The following is a 19,244-nucleotide window of genomic DNA, read 5'->3' as shown; positions in this document are numbered from 1 at the left end:
GGCGGCGCCGCGGCCGCCCGGGCCATCGCCGCCCCGCCGGGGCGCCGCGCCGCCGCCTCCCCCCTCTGGGCCGCAGTGGTGCAGCCCGAGGTTAGCGGAAGCGGCCGCTCGGCGCTGCCATGTTGAGCCGCCGCCGCCGCCGCCGCTTTGTTGTCGGCTCCATGTAGCTGCGGCCCGGGGGAGGGAGCGACGGGGGGACCGCCCGCCGCAGCCGCCGCCGCCGCCGCCCGGGGCCGCGCCGCCCCCGCCATGGAGGCCAACTGGACCGCGTTCCTCTTTCAGGTGAGGCCCCGCGGCGGCGGCGCTGCCCGCGCCCCCCCTCTCTCCCTCCCTCCCTCACGGCCGCGGCCCCGCCNCCCCCGCCCGCCCCCGGCCCGGCCCGGCCCGGCCCGACCCGGCCCGCCGGGCAGCGCCTCACCGGCCCCGCGGCTCCGCTTCTCCTCCTTCCCTCCTGCACTTTCTCCCTCCGCCGCCGCCCCGCAGCGCGCTCCCTTCCCGCTTTCATTACAAACCACCGATGTTCGTATTTATGGTTTATTTTTATTTCTTGCCACGCAAAACATGAGATCGCGCTTGATTTTTTTTTTTTTTTGGTGTTTGCTTGTTTTTCTCTCCCCCCTCGTCCAAAGAGACAAACAACAACAGAAAAAAAAAAAAAACAACCCCAAGCTTCCACCGGGCTCCAACAAAACCCCGATGGAACAAACGCCGTGTCTGGGAGAATAAATTAATCCCTCTTTAAACAGCCTGACTCAGGGCCGGCTGACGAGGGAGCTTGTTTTCTTTTAAAATAGGACGCGAGCGGGCCGGATTTCTGTAAAAACTGGCGAAATCCTAACGGGAATGGGGAGGAATAGGGACGGTGGAGCGTGCAACCCCTCCCTTTGCCAACTGAGTCACAATTTTCCCCCTTTCTGTCGGTGAAAGACTGACTTAAAAACACCGCTGTTTATGTAATTCCGAAGAAAATCCAACGTACCAGCAAAAAAAACTAAAAAAAAAAAAAAATAATCTTTGCCTGGCTTTTGTGAGCCTCGCCAGCTCTTTCTCACCAGATTGTTTTCTCCTGGATTTTTTTTTTTTTTTTTTTTTTTTTTTTTTTTTTTTGCGCTGGAAAACATAAAATGTGTGATTGCAGCAGCAGCAGCGGAGGGAAAAAAAAAAAAAAAAAAAAAAAAAGCGCCCAGCACATCACCTTTCTCAAGGTAAAATAATCCTCTTTGCACGTTCCCGGTGGCGGCCGCTCGCTTCCTCACTGTCCTCCCCGGAATTAAACCCAGACCCAACCCGTGACACGAGTTTGAAAACCTGAGTTGAATGAATAAATCCGCCAAGAGCGAGAGCACCATTCCTTTAGGGAGGAAAAATTCGTCCCTTGCAAGTACCAAGGGATGAGTCACTCGCTCGGGTTCTCTGCCTCGGAAAACACGCCGGGAATGTTCCGGGGAGCCGGTACCGGGAGCTGGGCGCTGGGTTTTCCGCCTTTTCCCCATGGATGCGGGCGATGCCATCGAGTTGGGCTGAGGTCTGGTGAATTATTTCCCACTCTAGTGGGCAGTTGTGATTCGCACGTAGGAAACTTCACGCTAAGAAGTTAATCTCCTTAGTTTAGGGCCATCTCCCTCCGAGCCGGGGCTGCTTTAGTGCCTTGCTGCCTCCCAGCTGAGCGTTTTCCAGGGGAAATTTTTCCTAGGCTGGCAGGACTGTATTGCAGCAGGCTGAGAAATGCCAAGTAATGCCTCAAGTACGTGTCCAGCTCCTCGCTGCTCGTCCGTGCTTTTCTGAAGGTGCTGAGTTTTGAAGTAGTGATGTCACACGCTGATTTAGGAGTCAGCTTTGCTGCTTTTAATTAAAGAGTCAGCAGTTCGCTTTCCGAACGTGCGACTCGGAAGCATCTTCATAAAACTGTGACGTGGAAATTTTCCTCTGATTTTTTTTTCCCCCTCTCTAAATAATAAAGCTTTCAGAGCTCATAATAAGTGCTGGATATTGTTTCTTGAGTGGTTTTGTTAGAATCAGTGATTTGGGGTGCGAGCGTGCCAATGCACCCAGCAGAAAGCAGCACTGAGGTAGTCCTGATGTGACTTTCATTTTTCTTCTTCCCATTCCCACAGCAGCACATCAGCCCCGATCCAGCTGATTAGTTAAAACTAGTTAAAAAGCGTGGATTTAAAAGCCTGTCCCCAGTGTCAGTTAAATAACAAATGGAAATGACTGAATATTCACACTTGTTCTTCCTGGGGGGAGTGTTAAACCAAGTGTGCGTTCCAGCTGGGACAGGATTCCTAAGGGACAGCTTAATATGTGGAATATGAAGTTGTAATTTTTAGCCAAATGTTTTTAGAGGAGGTTTCGATGTCTTAATTTTAGTCCTGTGGCAGTGGGCTGTGCGACTGTAAACCGTTCCTTCCAAATAAAGTTGTTTGATTGTTTTTAGGTGGCATTTTGATGAATTGTATCCCTTTCTAAAGAAACAATCGCGCTACTGAATAAGCAGTTCTTGTTTGGATCTTCTTAGTCCCCAAAATGCATAGTTGGAAAACCACTTTTAGGATGTGCTCGGGAAGTGAAAGTTGTATCTGTTAATGTGAGGAGGACTCATCCATCAGATGGAGTGTTCAAGATATGACTCATGCTAATTTGTTGCTCTCACATTAAGGCTGAAGCACAAAAATATTTTAGCCTCTGGCATTGGAAGTTCACAATGCCACATCCTACACTCTGGGTCATGAATTGCAGGGTTTTTTTGTTTACTGCCCCCCCAGGAGAGAAGGAATTAGTGACAGAACAAGGGGATTTTGCAGGAGAGCCTGTCCCAGGCCATCAAAATATCTCCAAAGTGTTGACTTGACGTTAATGCTGGGTCAAGTAAAAAAGTAAAACCGTGGCTGGAGCCTGCATGACTGCGCCTGCCAGAGGCGTGCAGCAGGTGCTGGCTTCCCTTCTCCAACTGGGAGTTAAAAAAAAATGCTGGCTGATCCTTTTAAAAAAGGCTTTAACGGCCCTTGGAAACTGAGGAACACAGCTCGTGGCAGAGGGGCTGCGAGCAGTGCTGGCTCCCTCGGAACCAGGATAAGCAGACTTATATAAGCAGCAGCTCCATAGCCTGTAGCTTGATGAATGTACATTGTTTTATGTCCACTGTCTCCATCAGATCTGTAGGAATAAGTGCATCATTACCTTGAAGTGCTGACGATTCTTTGAGGCATAAAAATATCCATAAACTGCCTAAGTTTGAACCTTGTCCAAAGGATTTGGGCTCTCCATTATCTGATCTGCTAGCTCTGCCTTTGAAATTGTATCTCTGGAGCTATCATTAGGTGCTCTGCAGTGTCTTCTGGTGCGGTTTAACAGTATTGTTTAATGCCAATTTGAAGTTGTAAAACATTTCAGAATTTTTCTAAGTTAACATTGTGTTGAAGTGCACAACTTGCTCAGTATTGTGCTGTCGGTGCGTATCCTGCAAACTCTTATTTTCATGCAATGTAGATGTGTCAAAACCTTTTTAAAAACATGGAAAATAAATGGTTGAACATCCACAATTGTCACTGAAGTCAGGGAAAAGTTTAATGGAGCTGCTGGGGCTTGTGCCGTGCCCTGATTTAGCAGCGTCGCCTCCAGGAGAGTTCTGGATGCAGCTCTTCAGCAATCGCTCCCTGGAATAAAGCAGCCCTCGGGCTGTTGTTTGAGGTGGCTGCTGTGGCCAGGCAGGTGTGCTGATATCCAGCCTACCTGTTGCATCCCGAGCTTCAGCACAGACGGATCTAAAAAGCAGATACAGATGGACAGCCTGGCCTGGCTCCTAATGATTCCCACAAGTTTTGTCTCCGGTTAGTGTCCAGAGTCCAGGCTTTCTCCTGTGAACTGTTCCTGTCACATAGGCTTGGAGTGTTTGAGAGCTTGTATTCCTTCCCACGTGGGTTAGTGTTGGTATCCGCCCATGGCTTTTCTCCAAAGATCACCAGCATCACGCTCCCAAAAAGTGAGATTGGAGTGATGCAGGAGCTGCACCACAGCAAGGGAGAGATGCTCTGGGGGGGCTGTGGTCCCTGCTGCGATCCAGGCAGGCAAAGCACCCAGGATACAACTAGGAAAAAGGCCCAAAGTGAGCTTCTGGAAATACTGGCTTGTCCAAAGGACATGTTGAAATGGATTCCCATGGGAAGAGAATTAGCCCGAGTGCACTTCCCAGTACTGTCCACCCCAACTGATGTAAAAGTAGACAGGTCAGGGTTGTGCACTGGCACAGTGTTTTATTCAGCTCTCACACCTTTGAGTCATGTTACTTTGAGAGGAGAGCCATAGGAAAGGAGTCCTGGAAGGCTGTGGTACTGATCTAATGGGAATGCAAGTTTCCCCAAACTCAGCTTCAGGCCTGGCACACTGCATTAATAACGAGCCTGATTTAAAACTGGTCTGATGAGACCGAGGCGCATCTTGAATACAGATGCACTTAAACTGGCTTAAGGTGCTGGAGTGATTTATTTTAATGCTCCATTAGGCTGAATTGGTCTGTGTGGTTTCTAAACCACATTAAAATTGTATCTGCCAGGGTTTTGTCCCAGTCTGACTGGATGAGTTTTAATAACAGCGTTTCTGCCTTAGAATAACCACGCGTGGTGCAGCACAGCCCGTGGCAGGCAGGCTGCAGCTCAGCTGAGCGGTGCTGGCTGCGGGACCCCCTTCCCTTCCCTGTAGCTTCTGCCACAGATTCTGTAATTCAAAGTTAGTTGGTATTGGCTGCTTTCAAACAGCTTTCAGGGTTTATTCCCAACACCCCAAACCGTGTTCTCCAGCATCTCTGGATGTCTCCCAGAGTGTATCGATCAGCTTCTCTTCCCAGCACAAAGTAGCTGCTGACGAAGAGAAAAAGGCCGTGCCGCTATTCTTGTTAGTTCCAGACGCAGAGAGCACAGTGGTCAGTGGATAAATGCATCAGGAACCTGCTAAATATAGAGATGTGGCTTTAGACAGCTCCCGATCCCAGTTGCTTTGGTTTCAGTGCTGGCACAGGGGTATGAACACGCTGTTTAAATAAGACGCCTTATCGCATCCTGGCTCTCTGTGGCTGCGGTTCAATTCTCACTCTGCACTAAGCTCGGCTTAAAGGTGGGGCCTTATTTTGCAACTCCTGTCAGTGCCTTCATCCTCTCCAGAGATAGTCCTGTTGTGCCATCTGATACGATCATTAGCAAAATGAGTTATCTGTTATGTAAAGATGAAATGCTGTTATTAAAAGATCTGACAAGCACCTAGTTGTCTTCCTTAAAAAGTTGCCCTCCAGAAACTTAATAATTCCTTGATGGTTGTGCTGTGTCCTACACTTACCACAGGGCCTGCACAGCCAGGGCATTTACAGCGCGAGCGGTTTATCTTGTCCAAAACCAGCATTATGTAACCTTCCCCTGTTGTTCCTTCCATGGCTTTTGGTCTAGAATGTGCTTCCCTGTCGTTTGTAAATGTTCTCACCGTGCCAGAGCGAGCACCCATCCAGAGAATTTAAGTGTGAATGTTTGGTTTTAGGCACACGAAGCCTCCCATCACCAACAGCAGGCAGCACAGAACAGTTTGTTGCCTCTCCTGAGCTCTGCTGTTGAGCCGCCCGATCAGAAGCCGATTCTGCCCTTACCAATAACGCAGAAACCTCAGCCTGCAACAGAAACATTAAAGGATGCTATTGTTGGGATTAAAAAGGAAAAACCTAAAACCTCCTTTGTGTGCACTTACTGCAGCAAAGCTTTCAGGGACAGCTACCATTTGAGGCGTCACGAGTCCTGCCACACAGGGATAAAGTTAGTGTCACGGCCAAAGAAAACTCCCACCACAATGGTGCCCCTTATCTCGACCATCGCTGGTGACAACAGCCGGAGCTCACTGGTTTCGACTATCGCAGGCATCCTGTCCACAGTCACTACGTCTTCCTCTGCCACCAACCCCAGCAGCAGCGCCGGCGCCACGGCCATGGCGGTGACGCAGACGGTGAAGAAGCCCAGCAAGCCCGTGAAGAAGAACCACGCTTGTGAGATGTGTGGAAAGGCCTTCAGGGACGTGTACCACCTCAACCGGCACAAGCTGTCCCACTCGGACGAGAAACCCTTCGAATGTCCCATTTGCAATCAGCGCTTCAAGAGAAAGGATCGCATGACCTACCACGTGAGGTCTCACGAAGGTGGCATCACGAAACCCTACACCTGCGGTGTTTGTGGAAAAGGCTTCTCAAGGTACCACGTAGCAAATCCCAGGCATGCTCCGCTGTTGGCTTTGCATGAGCAACAAGGGTTAAGCTGTGGTAGTGAGGAGCTGGGAGAACCAAACGTCTGAGGAGAGTGGTGAGGGGATAAAGAGCCTTGTCTGCAGTTAGGGTGGAGGAGTCTCCATCTGAGCAAGGTTAACAGTGGCCAGAAGTGGTCTCTTTTTTAGGAAAGTGGTTTGAAATGGTTTCTTGACCTCATGCAGGTCCCATGTGTGTCTGTGTCACTGGGGGTGGGCACAGAGCCCCTTCACCAGCCTTTGCCATGCTCTGTGACCAAATGGGGCAGGGCAGGGAAACTGTCACCTGGTCTTACAGCAGGGTGGAGGACACTAACAGCACAGGGGGAGCTTGCACTGCTGCCGGCTCTGTTTGTACCTGTGCTTGCAACAGAGAAAACTTCAACCTTTAGAGCTGTTGCGCTCTCACCTTTACACAAGGTGTGACCAAACGTGCCATTTTCAGGTGTGTGAGGAGAACAGAGTTAAGCTTTAAACCACAGGTTGGTTTTCAGCTGTGAGGTGTTGCAGGTGAAGCTCCTGGTAGGTGAGGGGAAGGGATTTATCCTGGCTGTCAGAGGGATGGGGGCTGCAGGGAGCGGCCAGCTCGGTGTCAGCTCTGCTGGCCAAGGTGTCCTGGCTCTGTGTTTGTAACAGTGTGCACTTTTCTCCTGTTCATCTCTTTCTTGCAGGCCTGATCATTTAAGCTGTCACGTTAAACATGTTCACTCAACAGAGAGACCCTTCAAATGCCAAGTAAGGGCTAAAATGGTTTATTAAGAACAATACCTTACTGTGTCAGTGGTACTCAGGTGAATCTTTCCAGAGCTGTGTTTACTCCTGGACTTTTGAAAAGCAAGTTTAGGAGTAAAGCCACATTTGCCACCATACCACAGTGCTGGAGTTCTGGTGGAACTTTAAAAAGATACCACGGTTGCTTTTTTAGGAAGATTAGAGGCTTTTTTCTTTCTTGGAGAACAGCGTAGTTGCTCTGTTTTACCATATGCTTAACTTAGTAGTAGGATTGTAGCAGCATCCTCAGCTTAGTGCTCATTTCTGGGTGATGTGTGCAGTGTGTTTCTCAGCATGTTCAAATGAAATGTCTTTCTCAGCACATCTATTTAAAATGGGTGGGAATGGTTGATTCTGGATCTGTTATTTTGCTGGAAGGGGAAAGCAAGTTGTCCTAAGTTGATGACTGAGTCTAGGAGAAAAAATTTGATTGCCCTTGAACAATTAACTGTTTTGCTTGGAATATCCGTACTTATTCCAACCTGTTTTAGTGACTCATCTTATTAAATAAAAGCCTTGGGTAAAAAGAACAGTGTTAGGAAAAGGTTTTGTTTCCTTGTTCTGGATGGGAGCAGAAGTAATTGAGCAGTGTAAGGTACCAAGTTCATATTTGTACAGTAAAATTACATTAGAAACCAACTTTGCCTATTGTAAGTGTTTTTAATAAGGTCCCTCTTGCATTGGTGGGTAAGGCAACCCACTGTTTTCAGAAAGTTCAAGCAGTGTAGAATATGATTTCTGTCCTGATTGTCTCAGAAGCAAATTCCATTCTGAGTCTCCGCTGAGTAGTTTGATTTTTGTTTCTCTATAAATACAGGTAAAACTTAAAGTTGTCAATGTACTTAGGATACTGTTAGGACCTGCCAGGTAACGTGGGCTCCCAGAGGGCCTGTGGGTGATGCTGTGCTGCTCTGTCTGCCCCTCAAGTGTAACTTTGTCCTCCATCTAGACGTGCACTGCTGCCTTTGCCACCAAAGACAGACTGCGGACACACATGGTGCGCCATGAAGGAAAGGTATCGTGTAATATCTGTGGTAAACTTCTGAGTGCAGCATATATCACCAGCCACTTAAAGACACACGGGCAGAGCCAAAGTATCAACTGTAATACCTGTAAACAAGGCATCAATAAAAGTAGGTGAACGTTTTACAAACATTTCTAATAACAATGTGTTTGCGAAGGGAATTGCCTTTGATGACGTTAAACTCGGCTACGTGTCTGTCAGTCTGGGTGGTCACACCTCTTAAAAGTAGATCTTTAGTAACAGAATGTGCTTCAGCTCAAGAATTGGCATGTGTGGAGTTGGTTTGCTGCAAGACTGTGCTCTCATCCCTTGGGAATGCCCTGCAGTTCATACAGTGATCCATCTCTTGAAGAAAAGAGTTCCCAGCTTTTCTGACCTTTTAAGTTCAGTGCTAATTCCTGAACTGTGCAGGTCTAAAAGTCCAACAGATAGCCTGGAGATTTTAGACTATTTAAGAACTGCTAAGATTTGCCAGGTTTCAGATCTGAAGCCTCATCCAAAGCTCATCAAAATCAGGAGAAAGATTTCTCTGCTTTCTCTGAGCTTTGACCCTGGGGCTCAGTGTTTCCTCCCTCAGGCAGTAGCTGACAAGAAAAGGATTTAAATCCAGCCCTGATAGGTTTTGGCCATTAATGGCATCTGACTGGTGTTGTGCAGGAGGTCAGATGAGATGTTTGTAATAGCTCCTTCTAGACTTAAACTCTGGACCTGGGAATGCCTAGCAAGCCAATGAAGACTTGACTTTCAAATTTTCCCTATTAAAATACCTGTAACTTAAGTTAACCCCACATGGTTAGTAATATAAAACGGGTTTTCAGAGGAATAAGAGGCAGAAGTAAGGAATGTCTTTGGAAACTTTGTCCTTAAAGCCTTTAAAGTGTATTCATTTACAACATCTTTGCAGTTCCTGTTACTCCTGTATAATTTGAAGGTACTGGGAATGTCTGAAATGCCTGATTGTTGAGCTTAGTAGGAAATTTGGATGTGAAGTATTTTTCAAGGTATAGGGTTACAACTCTGGCTTCCCAAGCCAGTTTGGTGGTGCTAAGCCAGTTCACATGAGGCATTTTGAGCAGTTGTTAGAGGTGGAAATGATGAGCTGTACTGGGGCCAGAGAGTAGTGACAGGCTGTTCTCTGATGTAAACTGAAAATTTTAAGTTATACTTGCAATAAAAAGTAAAAAGGCTTTTTTAATTTTTCATTCTTAAGCTGGAGCTAAAGTTTAGAAAAAGTGGATTCAGTTTGAGTTCTAGAGGCTAATTGGAGTCTTTCATTCTTCCTAAACACAAACTAAATAATGATAAAAGTCTGGTTTTGGCACTTAAAAGTAGATGTTCTTGACTTATGTTTTGGTTTTTAGCTCTTGGAAAAGTAGTTTTATGAAGCACAGAACCTATGATACTGTTTTAAACACCTCTGTGATTTTGTTCTTGGAATCCTGTGAGATTCCACATGCTCTTTGTAGAAGTTGCCTTTGTGATGCCAGCAGAAAACAGAGTAACTTTTCAAGGTGAATTTGTGTTCTTACTTGATTGGCATAGCATGCATGAGTGAAGAGACCAGCAACCAGAAACAGCAACAGCAGCAGCAACAGCAGCAACAACAACAACAGCAGCAGCAGCAGCAGCAGCAGCAACAACAACAGCAACAGCAGCAGCAGCAGCAGCAACAGCAGCAGCAGCAGCAGCACGTAACAAGTTGGCCTGGAAAGCAGGTAGAGACCCTGAGATTGTGGGAAGAGGCCGTCAAAGCCAGGAAGAAAGGTAAAACAAACCAATATTGACGTGCTTGGGTTTGTGAGACTGGGGAGTTCACAGTCATACAGGGAGTTTGAGGTGTCAGGAAGGATGTCTTGCATGACAGTTTCATTCTTAGAAGTCATAGCTAAGAGAGAGCAGGAGGAAACAGGCCCCAGAGGAGGGTGTGTTAAATGATGTGCTCATGACTTGCTCTCTGTGCTTGCCTGTGTCCCTAGAGCCATCAGTTACAGAGGGGAGCTTGTGTCTGCTCCAAGCAGGAGTGGGGGAGTGACTTGCATGTGGCTTTTAGCTGTGCTTGTGCTTGTTTACCCTGTTCAGCAGTCTGCACACACACACACACACACACACACACACACCCTCTGCCCTGCATCAGCACTGGGTGCACGTGTGTGCTTTCTGTGTCCTGTTCATCTTGTCTCTCCCAATTTATTCCATCTGCTCTATCATCATGTAACTGTCTTTGCATGAAGTTTTCTAGACCTCAGAGCTTTCTCTCTCTCTCTCTTTCTGTCTGCTGCTTTGTTTCATTACAAAATGAGGTAATCAGTGATCCTGTTTCTCATCAGTGCTGGCTCACAGCTTACCTCTACCTGTGCTGCTGTAATTGAAGTGGGATTGCTGTTGTTGGTCATTGCAGGGAACAGATTGTTTCAGTTTAGTGGTTTTAGGATACAGTAGTTTAAATTCTCCCATTGCTGCTGCTTATTTGTTTCACAACACTTTGATTATTAATGCCCATCATGTGACTTCATGGATTACATATTTTAGAGGTTCTTAATGACCACTGCTTACTCTTTTTCACTGGCTGTTTTTAGGAATGTTTTTGACTCACCTTATTTTTTCCTTTTCTCTCAACCTTCCTTTCAGTTCTTCAGTCTGTTTTTGTTTTCTAGGTTCTTGTTTGTGTTTTAGGCTGCTTGCTTCCTTTCCTCTTGTTATGCCAGTAATTGAATTCTGTGATCAGACAGTGCAGAAACAGCTTATTCATGTTAAAATGCAGTGATAACAGAAGCATTACATATCATCAGGCCACTAAATAGATAAAGCAAATGATGTTGGATTGAAAAATCACTGAGAATTATTTTCTTCTTGTTCTTTCCTATGTCTTGTTTCCTTTTCCTTTCTTACTGAATGTTGAATATGCTCTAACAGAACAGTGGTTTGGGGCAGGAGGGTGAGGGAGGTGGGTGGGTAACAGTGGTGTCACGCTGGTGCTTTTAGCTTATCTGGGGAAGGGGAATGGGTGGGCTGTGTCTTTGAGTGTGACTGCTTGAAGGTGAAGTTAGACCAGTCAGTGCCATGCTTGAGCTGCTCTTTCCATGCTGGTTCTCCTGTGCTAGTTCCACTTGTGGTGGCTTTACAACACTAGATGGGACTTTTTTTTTTTTTTTTGGTCTAGTACAATTTATTTTCACAATTTTTATTTTATTTTTTTTTACTCTTTCCCTTCCTCTCCACCCCTCCTAGCTATGGACTTTGAAGAACCAACAGTAACCCTTGAATGGGTCTAATGTTGCTTTCAAAGTTATATTTGTATTGCCCCAGAGGCAAAGTGGACTCTTTGCTCCTGGCTTACCTCTGACACGTGGGTGTAACTGAGCTTGGGGTCCTGCCCTACAAACGTGGAAGCAGACACGGCTTAGTAACGTTGATGCAGAGTGTATTTTCCCTGTTTCTTTAGCAGCCAGCCCTTCCCCTTCCCTGCTCCCGGAGCCTCCCGGTGTGGGTAGCCGGCAGGTGGTGCTGATGGATGTGGAGTCATTCCCGTCCCCCCCGCGTCCCCCGGCCAGCCCCGCTCCCCAGCCCCGGCCTCCTGGGTCCCCCTTGCTCTGCACTTCAGTCCTGCTTGCTGCAAACCCCCCCAAAACCCCCCAAACCAACGTGGTGTGGAGCCGGAGCTTATGTGAAAGCTGAGGAGCTGATGGGGGTTGAGGGATGTGCTGCTGGGGTAGCCTTGAAGTAGAGGTAGCGTGAGCAGTGGAGCAGTTTAGTAGCAATAATTAAGACTGAAATAAGCAGGTAAATATTGAAACGAGCTTTGCTTATCAGTCCCTAATAATGACTTTTTAAAACCTTCACAGAATGTCAGTTCACCTTTGAGAAGGCTATAGAGTACGTACCATTCGGTATGTACACTCTCTCCTCTATTTCTACTGTTCCTCTTGGGAGGATTTTTTTGATTGTACAATACTGTTTTTATGAACATGGAAAAACCCTCTTGCTAAGACAACCTCACTTGATTTCTCAGGAAAAAAAAAAAATACTCAATTTGAAATGACCTGCATGAGAGTTTGTATTTCCTGTAGGCTATAGAATGTTAACAGTTTTAACTTACTAATAATACCTAAAGAAAATAATTCCAGAATTTGTACCTGTTCTTGTTCGGTTTTTGGGTTTTTTGTTTTGTTTTGTTTTGTTTAAATCTTGTCCATGGTTTTTTTTATGTGTTAAAAACTTTTTGTCTTTTTTATGTCTCATTTTTAGAAGCTGCTAACTTGTGCCAAACCTCCACTGCTGCTACTACGCCTGTGACTCTTACTACTCCATTCAATATAACGTCCTCTGTGGCTTCTGGGACTATCACAAACCCAGTCACAGTGGCAGCTGCAATGAGCATGAGAAGTCCAGTCAATGTATCAAGTGCAGTTAATATATCCAGTCCGATGAACTTAGGGCATCCTGTCACTATAACCAGTCCTCTGTCCATGACCTCTCCATTAACGCTCACCACCCCGGTGAACCTGCCCACCCCGGTAACCGCTCCAGTGAACATAGCGCACCCCGTCACCATCACGTCCCCCATGAACCTGCCCACCCCCATGACGCTGGCTGGTCCCCTCAACATAGCCATGAGACCAGTGGAGAGCATGCCTTTCCTGCCCCAGGCCTTGCCCACCTCTCCTCCCTGGTAAATAAGTTCTAAACAGTATTAAAAAGGATTAAAATGGAATCCTTACCAGCAGTTCTTTTTTGGGTTTTGTTTGGTTGGGTTTTTTTTTTTTTTTTTGTTTTTGTTTTGTTCTGTTGGGTTTTTTGTTTTGTTTTGTTTTAGTTAATAATAAATTCAGACTAAGACACTGGGGCAACAACATCAGAAACCACAGTAGCATCTTCCCCCTGATTTGGCTCACATGGTTCAGGCTTGAGTTTCACTGGAGCACTTCATTTAAAGTAAGTTTTACATTGTAGCTGACAGATGCTGAATTAGAACAGATACTTATTTGCCAGAGTTAAAAAAAAAAAAAGCAAAAAAACCCAAAAAAAGGGTAATTAAAAAAAGCAGTTTTATGTTTTATCCCCTCAAATTATAACTTAGAAAATTATTTTAATCTAAACACTAGCAAAGACCCCTCTGTATCTGTGACAGGGTGGATGGCTCATTTTAACCTGCCAGGCAAGTCCACTGTTTCTGAGCTAGTGTAGAACCTTTGTCTGTGTTGATGTTTTTTTTTTTGTTTTTTTTTAAAGGAGTAAATGCATTACAATGTTGTCATTTTAAAAAAAATGCATTTTTGGAGAAAATATGCATTTTACCTTTGGGAATATGGTAATTTCAGGCAGCATTCCCTATGGGAAAGGTGATACCAGCTCTGATATGCAAAGCATATGATAACTTATCATTCTAACTTCAACATATAATAGGGATTGTGACCTGATATTTGGAGATGTAAATATTACCCAACATATTACCCTAAGGGAATAGAGCATTGTAGTCAACATTTTTTTAAAAAAACCTGTTATTGTTTGGTGAGAAACAGCCATGGCTGACAGAAGAGGAGTCGAAATGTATGTAAACATGGTCTCTGAACAGTCAGACCCCCATGGGACTCTTATCTAGGAGCAAAAGGAGTGCTTGGAAACTTAAGGAAAATTGCTTTAAGCTGGAAGATTCTGGAGGCCCTGGGTGTGATTTTTATGCCCTCTGCCTCCCAGTCAGAGCCTGCTGGTGTTTCAGCAGGGGACAGACGTGTTAGTTGTTCACTAGAAGTTTTGTCTTATATTAAATTGTATACAGTTTTTATTCTAACCACTAACTAGGTAGGATGCCCCTCCAGGACAAGCAGAGAGCGTCTTTTAATTTCTCCCCTATTTCTTAATCAAGTGTTGTGCAAATCTGTTCAACTTTGTAAATATTTGCAAACATCATCATTTTTACGTTATTCTTCTATTGTGTTAACACATTTCTATCAATTTGTGGGAGTTCTGGGGTGCTGAGCTGTCCAGCCCAGAACTGCTCATAAATGGTCACACATGTTTAAGCTACATGTGCTTTTTTTTTCTTAACCTGTTTATCTGTACATAAAGTAGAAAGCAAAGTCTAGGGAAACAGATATACTTTTTAGACTATCATGTCACATATTCACATTTTTAAAACTTTGTTTAAAAAAAAAAAAAACAAACCACCCTAAACCCAACCTCTACATTAAATAAAATTTAAAAAAAAAAAAGAGGAAAAAAAAAAAAATAAATTACAGTTGAGATGTTTTTATCTTAATGAATTTGAGAGCTCTGGAGATTAGCGTGTGCATTTTCACAGAGTGCTAGCAGGACTGACCAGTCACACTGGACTGCTTCCGTTCCTCCCCGGCCGTGTCCGTGCGAGCAGTGATTGCCAGGCTGCTGGCTCAGGTGACAGGTATCTGTATCCTTACGTGAAACTGTTCTAGGGGCTTGGACTACATAGTAAAACAAAAACAAACAAAAAAAAAAATAATAGAGCTTAGTGTAAAATAATTTTATAAATGATCTTTTGTACTTTAGGACATCAAATTGTACAACTTTTGTATATATAAAAGCTTAGGAACTTTCTGTTTAGCAGAAAGGAAACACATTCCTACACTTTTAATGTATATGTTTGTTATAATGTCCATGTAAACATATGCCCTATGTTTGTGCCTTTTAATTAGTTTGTCTCAATAAACAAAAATGTAGAGAAGAATATGTAGCTATGACTTTGTTACCACTGTTCTTACTCCAGGTGTGTAGAGGTCTTTGTTTTGGCCCTGTGTAGAGCCCGGCGTGCACGGCCAGCATGTCCCCAAGCCCGCTGCCCCGGCCCCGCTGCCACCTCCACACCGTCCTGCATGTTGGGACCTGTAGTTCCCCAGCCATCTCTGCCATCCCTGGCCACCACACCACCTTGCACCAGTTTCCCAAAGTAGGTATAGCCTTCTGGGTCTGGGTAACCACAGTGATGACCCTTAGGTGAAATTTGGGTATCCCTGAGCTTTAAAAAAAAAAGAAAAAAAGAGAACAAAAGCATTAAAAGCCAATATGAAAATGTGTACTAGAAGTGGTTATCTATGAATTACTTACAATAAACAGGTGTGAGACTTAATTGTATGTTGTCAATTACTGCAGTATTGACAGTGGGTCCCTTGTACAGCCAGCTGTTATTTTTATCCCAGCAGTGTAGCAGTAGAATAAACACATTAAACACCGGCAAGGAGATTTTTCACCGTGACAGAGGCTTCCCAAACCACTAACCACGGTGCTGTTAGCGTGGCGTAGGAAAAGGGCTGTTTCCTTTTTATTTTATGTTGGTTCTGCTCGACTGTACCTGGTTTATGTCCACAAAGCTGCATTAGCTAATTGTCGACCTGTTTCATTTGTACTTGGGTAAACATTTGCTTTGTACCGTGTATTAATGGGTCCGAGGTGTGCTCCTCTGCTGTCTCAGTGCGGACATCGACTTCGCTCTGTAATGCCATCCTTGCAAATACATTAAGCTGTTTTTCTGACAAACAAAAGCTACCTGGTGCAGTAGTTTATACGACGTGCATGCTCCCTGCTGCTCCGTGCCCGTGCCCGTGCCGGCGCGGCCGGGGATCCGCTGGCACCTCGCAGCGCCGCCGGGCTCAGGCTCTGAGAAAATGGTGGACGTGAAGAACAGATGCTCCTGTTACACCGAGTTAGTTCCTATGCAGCTGATGCGCTTAGCCTAGTTTATTTCATGGAAACTTTTAAGCTGGATCGAATCCAACATCCAGGGAAGCCTATTGCTGCCGCTGGTTCGAGTGGGGTTTATACCGAGCCCATTCAGGTCTCCGATTGCAAGGAGTTCAATAGGGGGTTTATTTTTTTCCTTCTGAAGTTTCCGTAAGCATTCAGCGTGAGGTGAATGGCTTAGCGCCGGCCGAGAGCTTGAGAGCTGATTTTGCCTTGGAAGGATGCGTGCCGTGGAAAGTCAGAGCAGTCAGATGGAGGGCACGGAAAAGCATCCTCGGGGCAAGGAGAGCCGCGGGGAGGTGGCCACAGGGATGTAAGTATTGCAGCCAGAAATGGGGTACAGGCTGTGAAGGGGCTGGTTTTCTCTTTATTTGGAACACCCCAACACCTCCAGAGAGTGTTCGGGGTGAAGAGAAATTTGGGATTCACTTTTTTTCAAGCTTTACACCCGAGTATTGTAAATTGGGAAAGTTCTGTTCAGTCATGATGGATCACAGAGAAACACGTTTCAGTTTCAGCATACAAGTTTAATTCTACTAGCCATTGATACAAATAAAACATTTTTTTTCCCTCTTACAACAACTTTTTCCTTAGAGAGGCAAAAGAAAGAAGTATTTAATGTTTGCATTTGTCCACAAGAGGTTTAAAGAAAAGCACCCAGACCCCAGTAAGCTGCTGAGCTGCAGCAATCCCAGGTTACATAAAGGGGCCGGGGCTGCCGAGGATTAGCCGGGGCATTCCGGGTGCTGATAAGCCTCCAAGTTCTGCTCGCTCTTCCCTCACTTTTATTTTAGAAACAGCCACTCTGAGCCGTATCCTGAAAACTGCCTGGGGTTCATTTTCAAGGCTGTCAGGGTTAGATTCCCACCAAAGATAGAAAATTGGAATTTAAAGAACGCTCAGGTTAAAGCATCGAGCACTGTGGTAGTTTCTATCTCAGGGTCCCTGTACAGGAGCTGAGTTGTTGAGAAATGAATGACAGTTTCTCACTGCTGGGCCCTTCCAAAAACTCCTGCCCTGCTTCATTGGTAGCTTAGTTTATCCATCTCAAAAATAGATTTAACAGTAATTTCAATAGGTAGCTATTAAAAGCTCTTCAAGTTTTTTAATGCCATTGGGGTTTCAGTGCTTAAGTGGACCTTTTAACCAGTGCTTTTTAGGAGAAAAAGTGCAAGAATAAATCTCCTTGTCTCCTAACTGTCATAGAATAAAACAAATTCAACCTGATCCCCTTCTACGTATTTGTATAATTCAGCATGTTTATACTTCTTGCTTATCTTTGGATTGTTCACTCACAGCTCCCAGCACAGCAGCCGAGGGATGACAGAGGAACTACGTGCTAATTTTTATGTCAAAAATAGCTTTCACCTTTAAAGGCACACGCCTCAGTGGCTGTTTTCTAATTACAAAAGGAATGCCAAAGCTTCTCCCGCGAATCCATTTTACAGCTGTGTTCAGATTGGACTGTCAGCCCCTGGTTAAAATTGAGTGCTGAGGTCCTGACCTAGAAACAAACCTTTTTTGGTATTGCTTTGGAAAGAGTGTTTCAGTGCCGAGGAGCTGAGCCAGGCTGTCCAGCCAGCTCCCTCCACACGCCTGTGGCAGCCTCGGTCCTTTCATCGGCCTCTGCACCGCCCTGGAGCCCAGACCTGGGCAAGCCGGGCTTATCATTCTTAAAAAGAACACTTTTTTTGTTGTTGTTCTTCAGGTTTCTGGGCTAGTCTAGTGGAATGTGTCCCTGCTGTTGGTGGGGGCTTAGAGTGAGATGAGCTTTGAGTTTCCCTTCCAGACCAAACCGTTCCATGTTTCTATGATTTTTAGAAGTCCCAGCTTTTCCTTTAGGGAAGCATCGGTGCTTTCTGAAAACCAGACATTTGGCATCTGCAGTTCAGAGCACAGACCTGTGCTTTCCTTGCAGAGCACTTACAATCACTGCCTCACAAACCGACCCATTTAGTAAAAAATAGGGCATTTTCAGGATGTGTGAAACCTTTTGTTTTCCAGAGAAGTCAGAAATATTCCATTCACCTTTTCACCCAGTTGTTTTCACCAGCTGTCAAGATGAACCATTTCTGTTCTGTGTTTTCTGTGCAAGGTTTGTTTTTCAGGGAATTACCAATTTTGTTGGAATTGGCTGAATTAAATTCACTATTTTAATTCTTCATAGTTGTGTATTTCTATGCCCATTTCTTTTTACTTCCTAGCATCATTAGCAGCTAACACCCATATCACAGGGATATAAAATTGCCTGTTTTCCCTGAAACAAGCCTGGATTAGGAGGAGATTGCAGCCACCAAAGCTCACTGCAAGGCGCTGTGCCGCGGAAGAGTCAGATCTGCGCTAACTTGGGGAAGAGAATGATGAGGCACATGTTCAGTAGGCGCTGAAAACCGAAGGTTTGCCTCCAGTATTTCCACTCCTACTCTGTGTTCCCTGTCAGAGCCTTCCACATCTTCACCCAGGACTGCTCAGCTCCCAGACACAGATGAAATGATGGAGCAGGACAACTCTCAGCACAAAGAGCTGTCCTGTCAGAGCTCTGGACCACCCCACACATGTGCTCGGGCTCCAGCACTCACAGCCGTGCACCCGAGCAGTCTCTGGCTGTGGCAGGGTGCTGTGGGAGGCCGTGGTGCCCAGCAGTGTGGAGTTCTTCCCGCAGCATGTCTGGAAGGTTTGGAGAGCCAGGAGGGAAGAGGAGGCTCTGAGCTGCTGCCGTTCGCGGTCTCGCTCTGCTCTCTGTGGAACGGGGAGTGTTTGCCCTGTGTAAACGGGCTCCTGTAATCTGTAAGAGGAGATCGCTTCCCGTCCCGAGCTGTCAGCCAGAGCGTGCGATACAGGGACGGCTGTTTTCTGTCTGCTCCGAGTGATGCTTGGTTATAACGCGTCTGGGATGTTCAGCTGAGGGGCAGCAGGGCTGTCTCCCCTCCTTACCACGAGACTGGAGGTCCAGGCTCCAGAAGCCTGGGACTCCCCAAAGGTGTGGAAGAGGCTGAGTGCCAGCCTGGAAATCTGGGATGGGTCCGTCCATCCATCCATCCATCCAACCATGCATCCACGAGATCTCGGGATGCTGCTCCCTCCACACACTGGCCCACAAGCCACTCAGGGCCGGAGGCGCTGACCCCATGGCTGGAGGCGCTGGGGACTCCTGGGGACAACGGGGGGACCCCGAGATCCCCAGGACCCCATCAGGGGTGTCTCACCTCGGGGAGCGGCGGGGCCCGGGCGGTGCCGCCCCTCGATGCCCCCGGCCCGGCCGAACCGAGCTCCGCGCTCCCCGCGGGGGAACTCCGGCCCGGGGGAAACAGCAGCGGTCCCGAGGGCCCCGCACGCCCCNTCGGGAGGGTCCCGCGTGCGGAGCCCACGGGGCGGCGGGGGCGGCCGAGCCCACCGGGCGGTGTGGGGCCAAGGGGGCCGTCCCGGGTGGGCCAGGGGCCATCCCGCGAGGGGCCGGGCGCGGGCCGGC

At 46.5% G+C, this 19,244-nt stretch overlaps 2 protein-coding genes across 3 annotated transcripts in view; one reads left to right on the top strand and one right to left on the bottom strand.

Moving 5' to 3' along the window:
• LOC121361652 (zinc finger CCCH domain-containing protein 18-like) overlaps positions 1-788 on the bottom strand; it is a 5,665-nt gene extending 4,877 nt beyond the window's left edge. Inside the window, exon 1 of the mRNA XM_041482570.1 lies at positions 419-788. The gene's annotated coding sequence lies outside the window, so the exon portion shown is untranslated. The remainder of the gene's footprint in view (positions 1-418) is intronic.
• Positions 7-14,765, top strand: VEZF1 (vascular endothelial zinc finger 1). Of its 2 annotated transcripts, XM_041482567.1 has the most exons (7): positions 7-282; positions 5,524-6,221; positions 6,942-7,005; positions 7,991-8,174; positions 9,608-9,829; positions 11,908-11,952; positions 12,311-14,765. In XM_041482567.1, the coding sequence occupies exons 1-7, from the start codon at positions 250-252 to the stop codon at positions 12,736-12,738; spliced, it is 1,674 nt and encodes a 557-aa protein (XP_041338501.1). In that variant the 5' UTR covers positions 7-249; the 3' UTR covers positions 12,739-14,765. The 2 variants fall into 2 exon arrangements, with proteins under 2 accessions (XP_041338501.1, XP_041338502.1); XM_041482568.1 differs by lacking the exon at positions 11,908-11,952.
• Positions 14,766-19,244: the final 4,479 nt, after the last annotated feature.

This window comes from Pyrgilauda ruficollis, unplaced genomic scaffold, assembly GCF_017590135.1.
Source record: "Pyrgilauda ruficollis isolate IOZ18807 unplaced genomic scaffold, ASM1759013v1 scaffold59, whole genome shotgun sequence".
Taxonomy (NCBI): Eukaryota; Metazoa; Chordata; class Aves; order Passeriformes; family Passeridae; genus Pyrgilauda; species Pyrgilauda ruficollis.
This window is presented reverse-complemented; position numbering and strand designations above follow the sequence as displayed.

Bases quoted from the DNA above. Each gene is read 5' to 3' on its own strand.
- VEZF1 (XM_041482567.1), top strand. From the start codon at position 250: ATGGAGGCCAACTGGACCGCGTTCCTCTTTCAG. The intron at 8,175-9,607 runs GTAGGTGAACGT...TGATTGGCATAG, and splicing joins TAAACAAGGCATCAATAAAA to CATGCATGAGTGAAGAGACC. The intron at 9,830-11,907 runs GTAAAACAAACC...AAACCTTCACAG, and splicing joins CGTCAAAGCCAGGAAGAAAG to AATGTCAGTTCACCTTTGAG.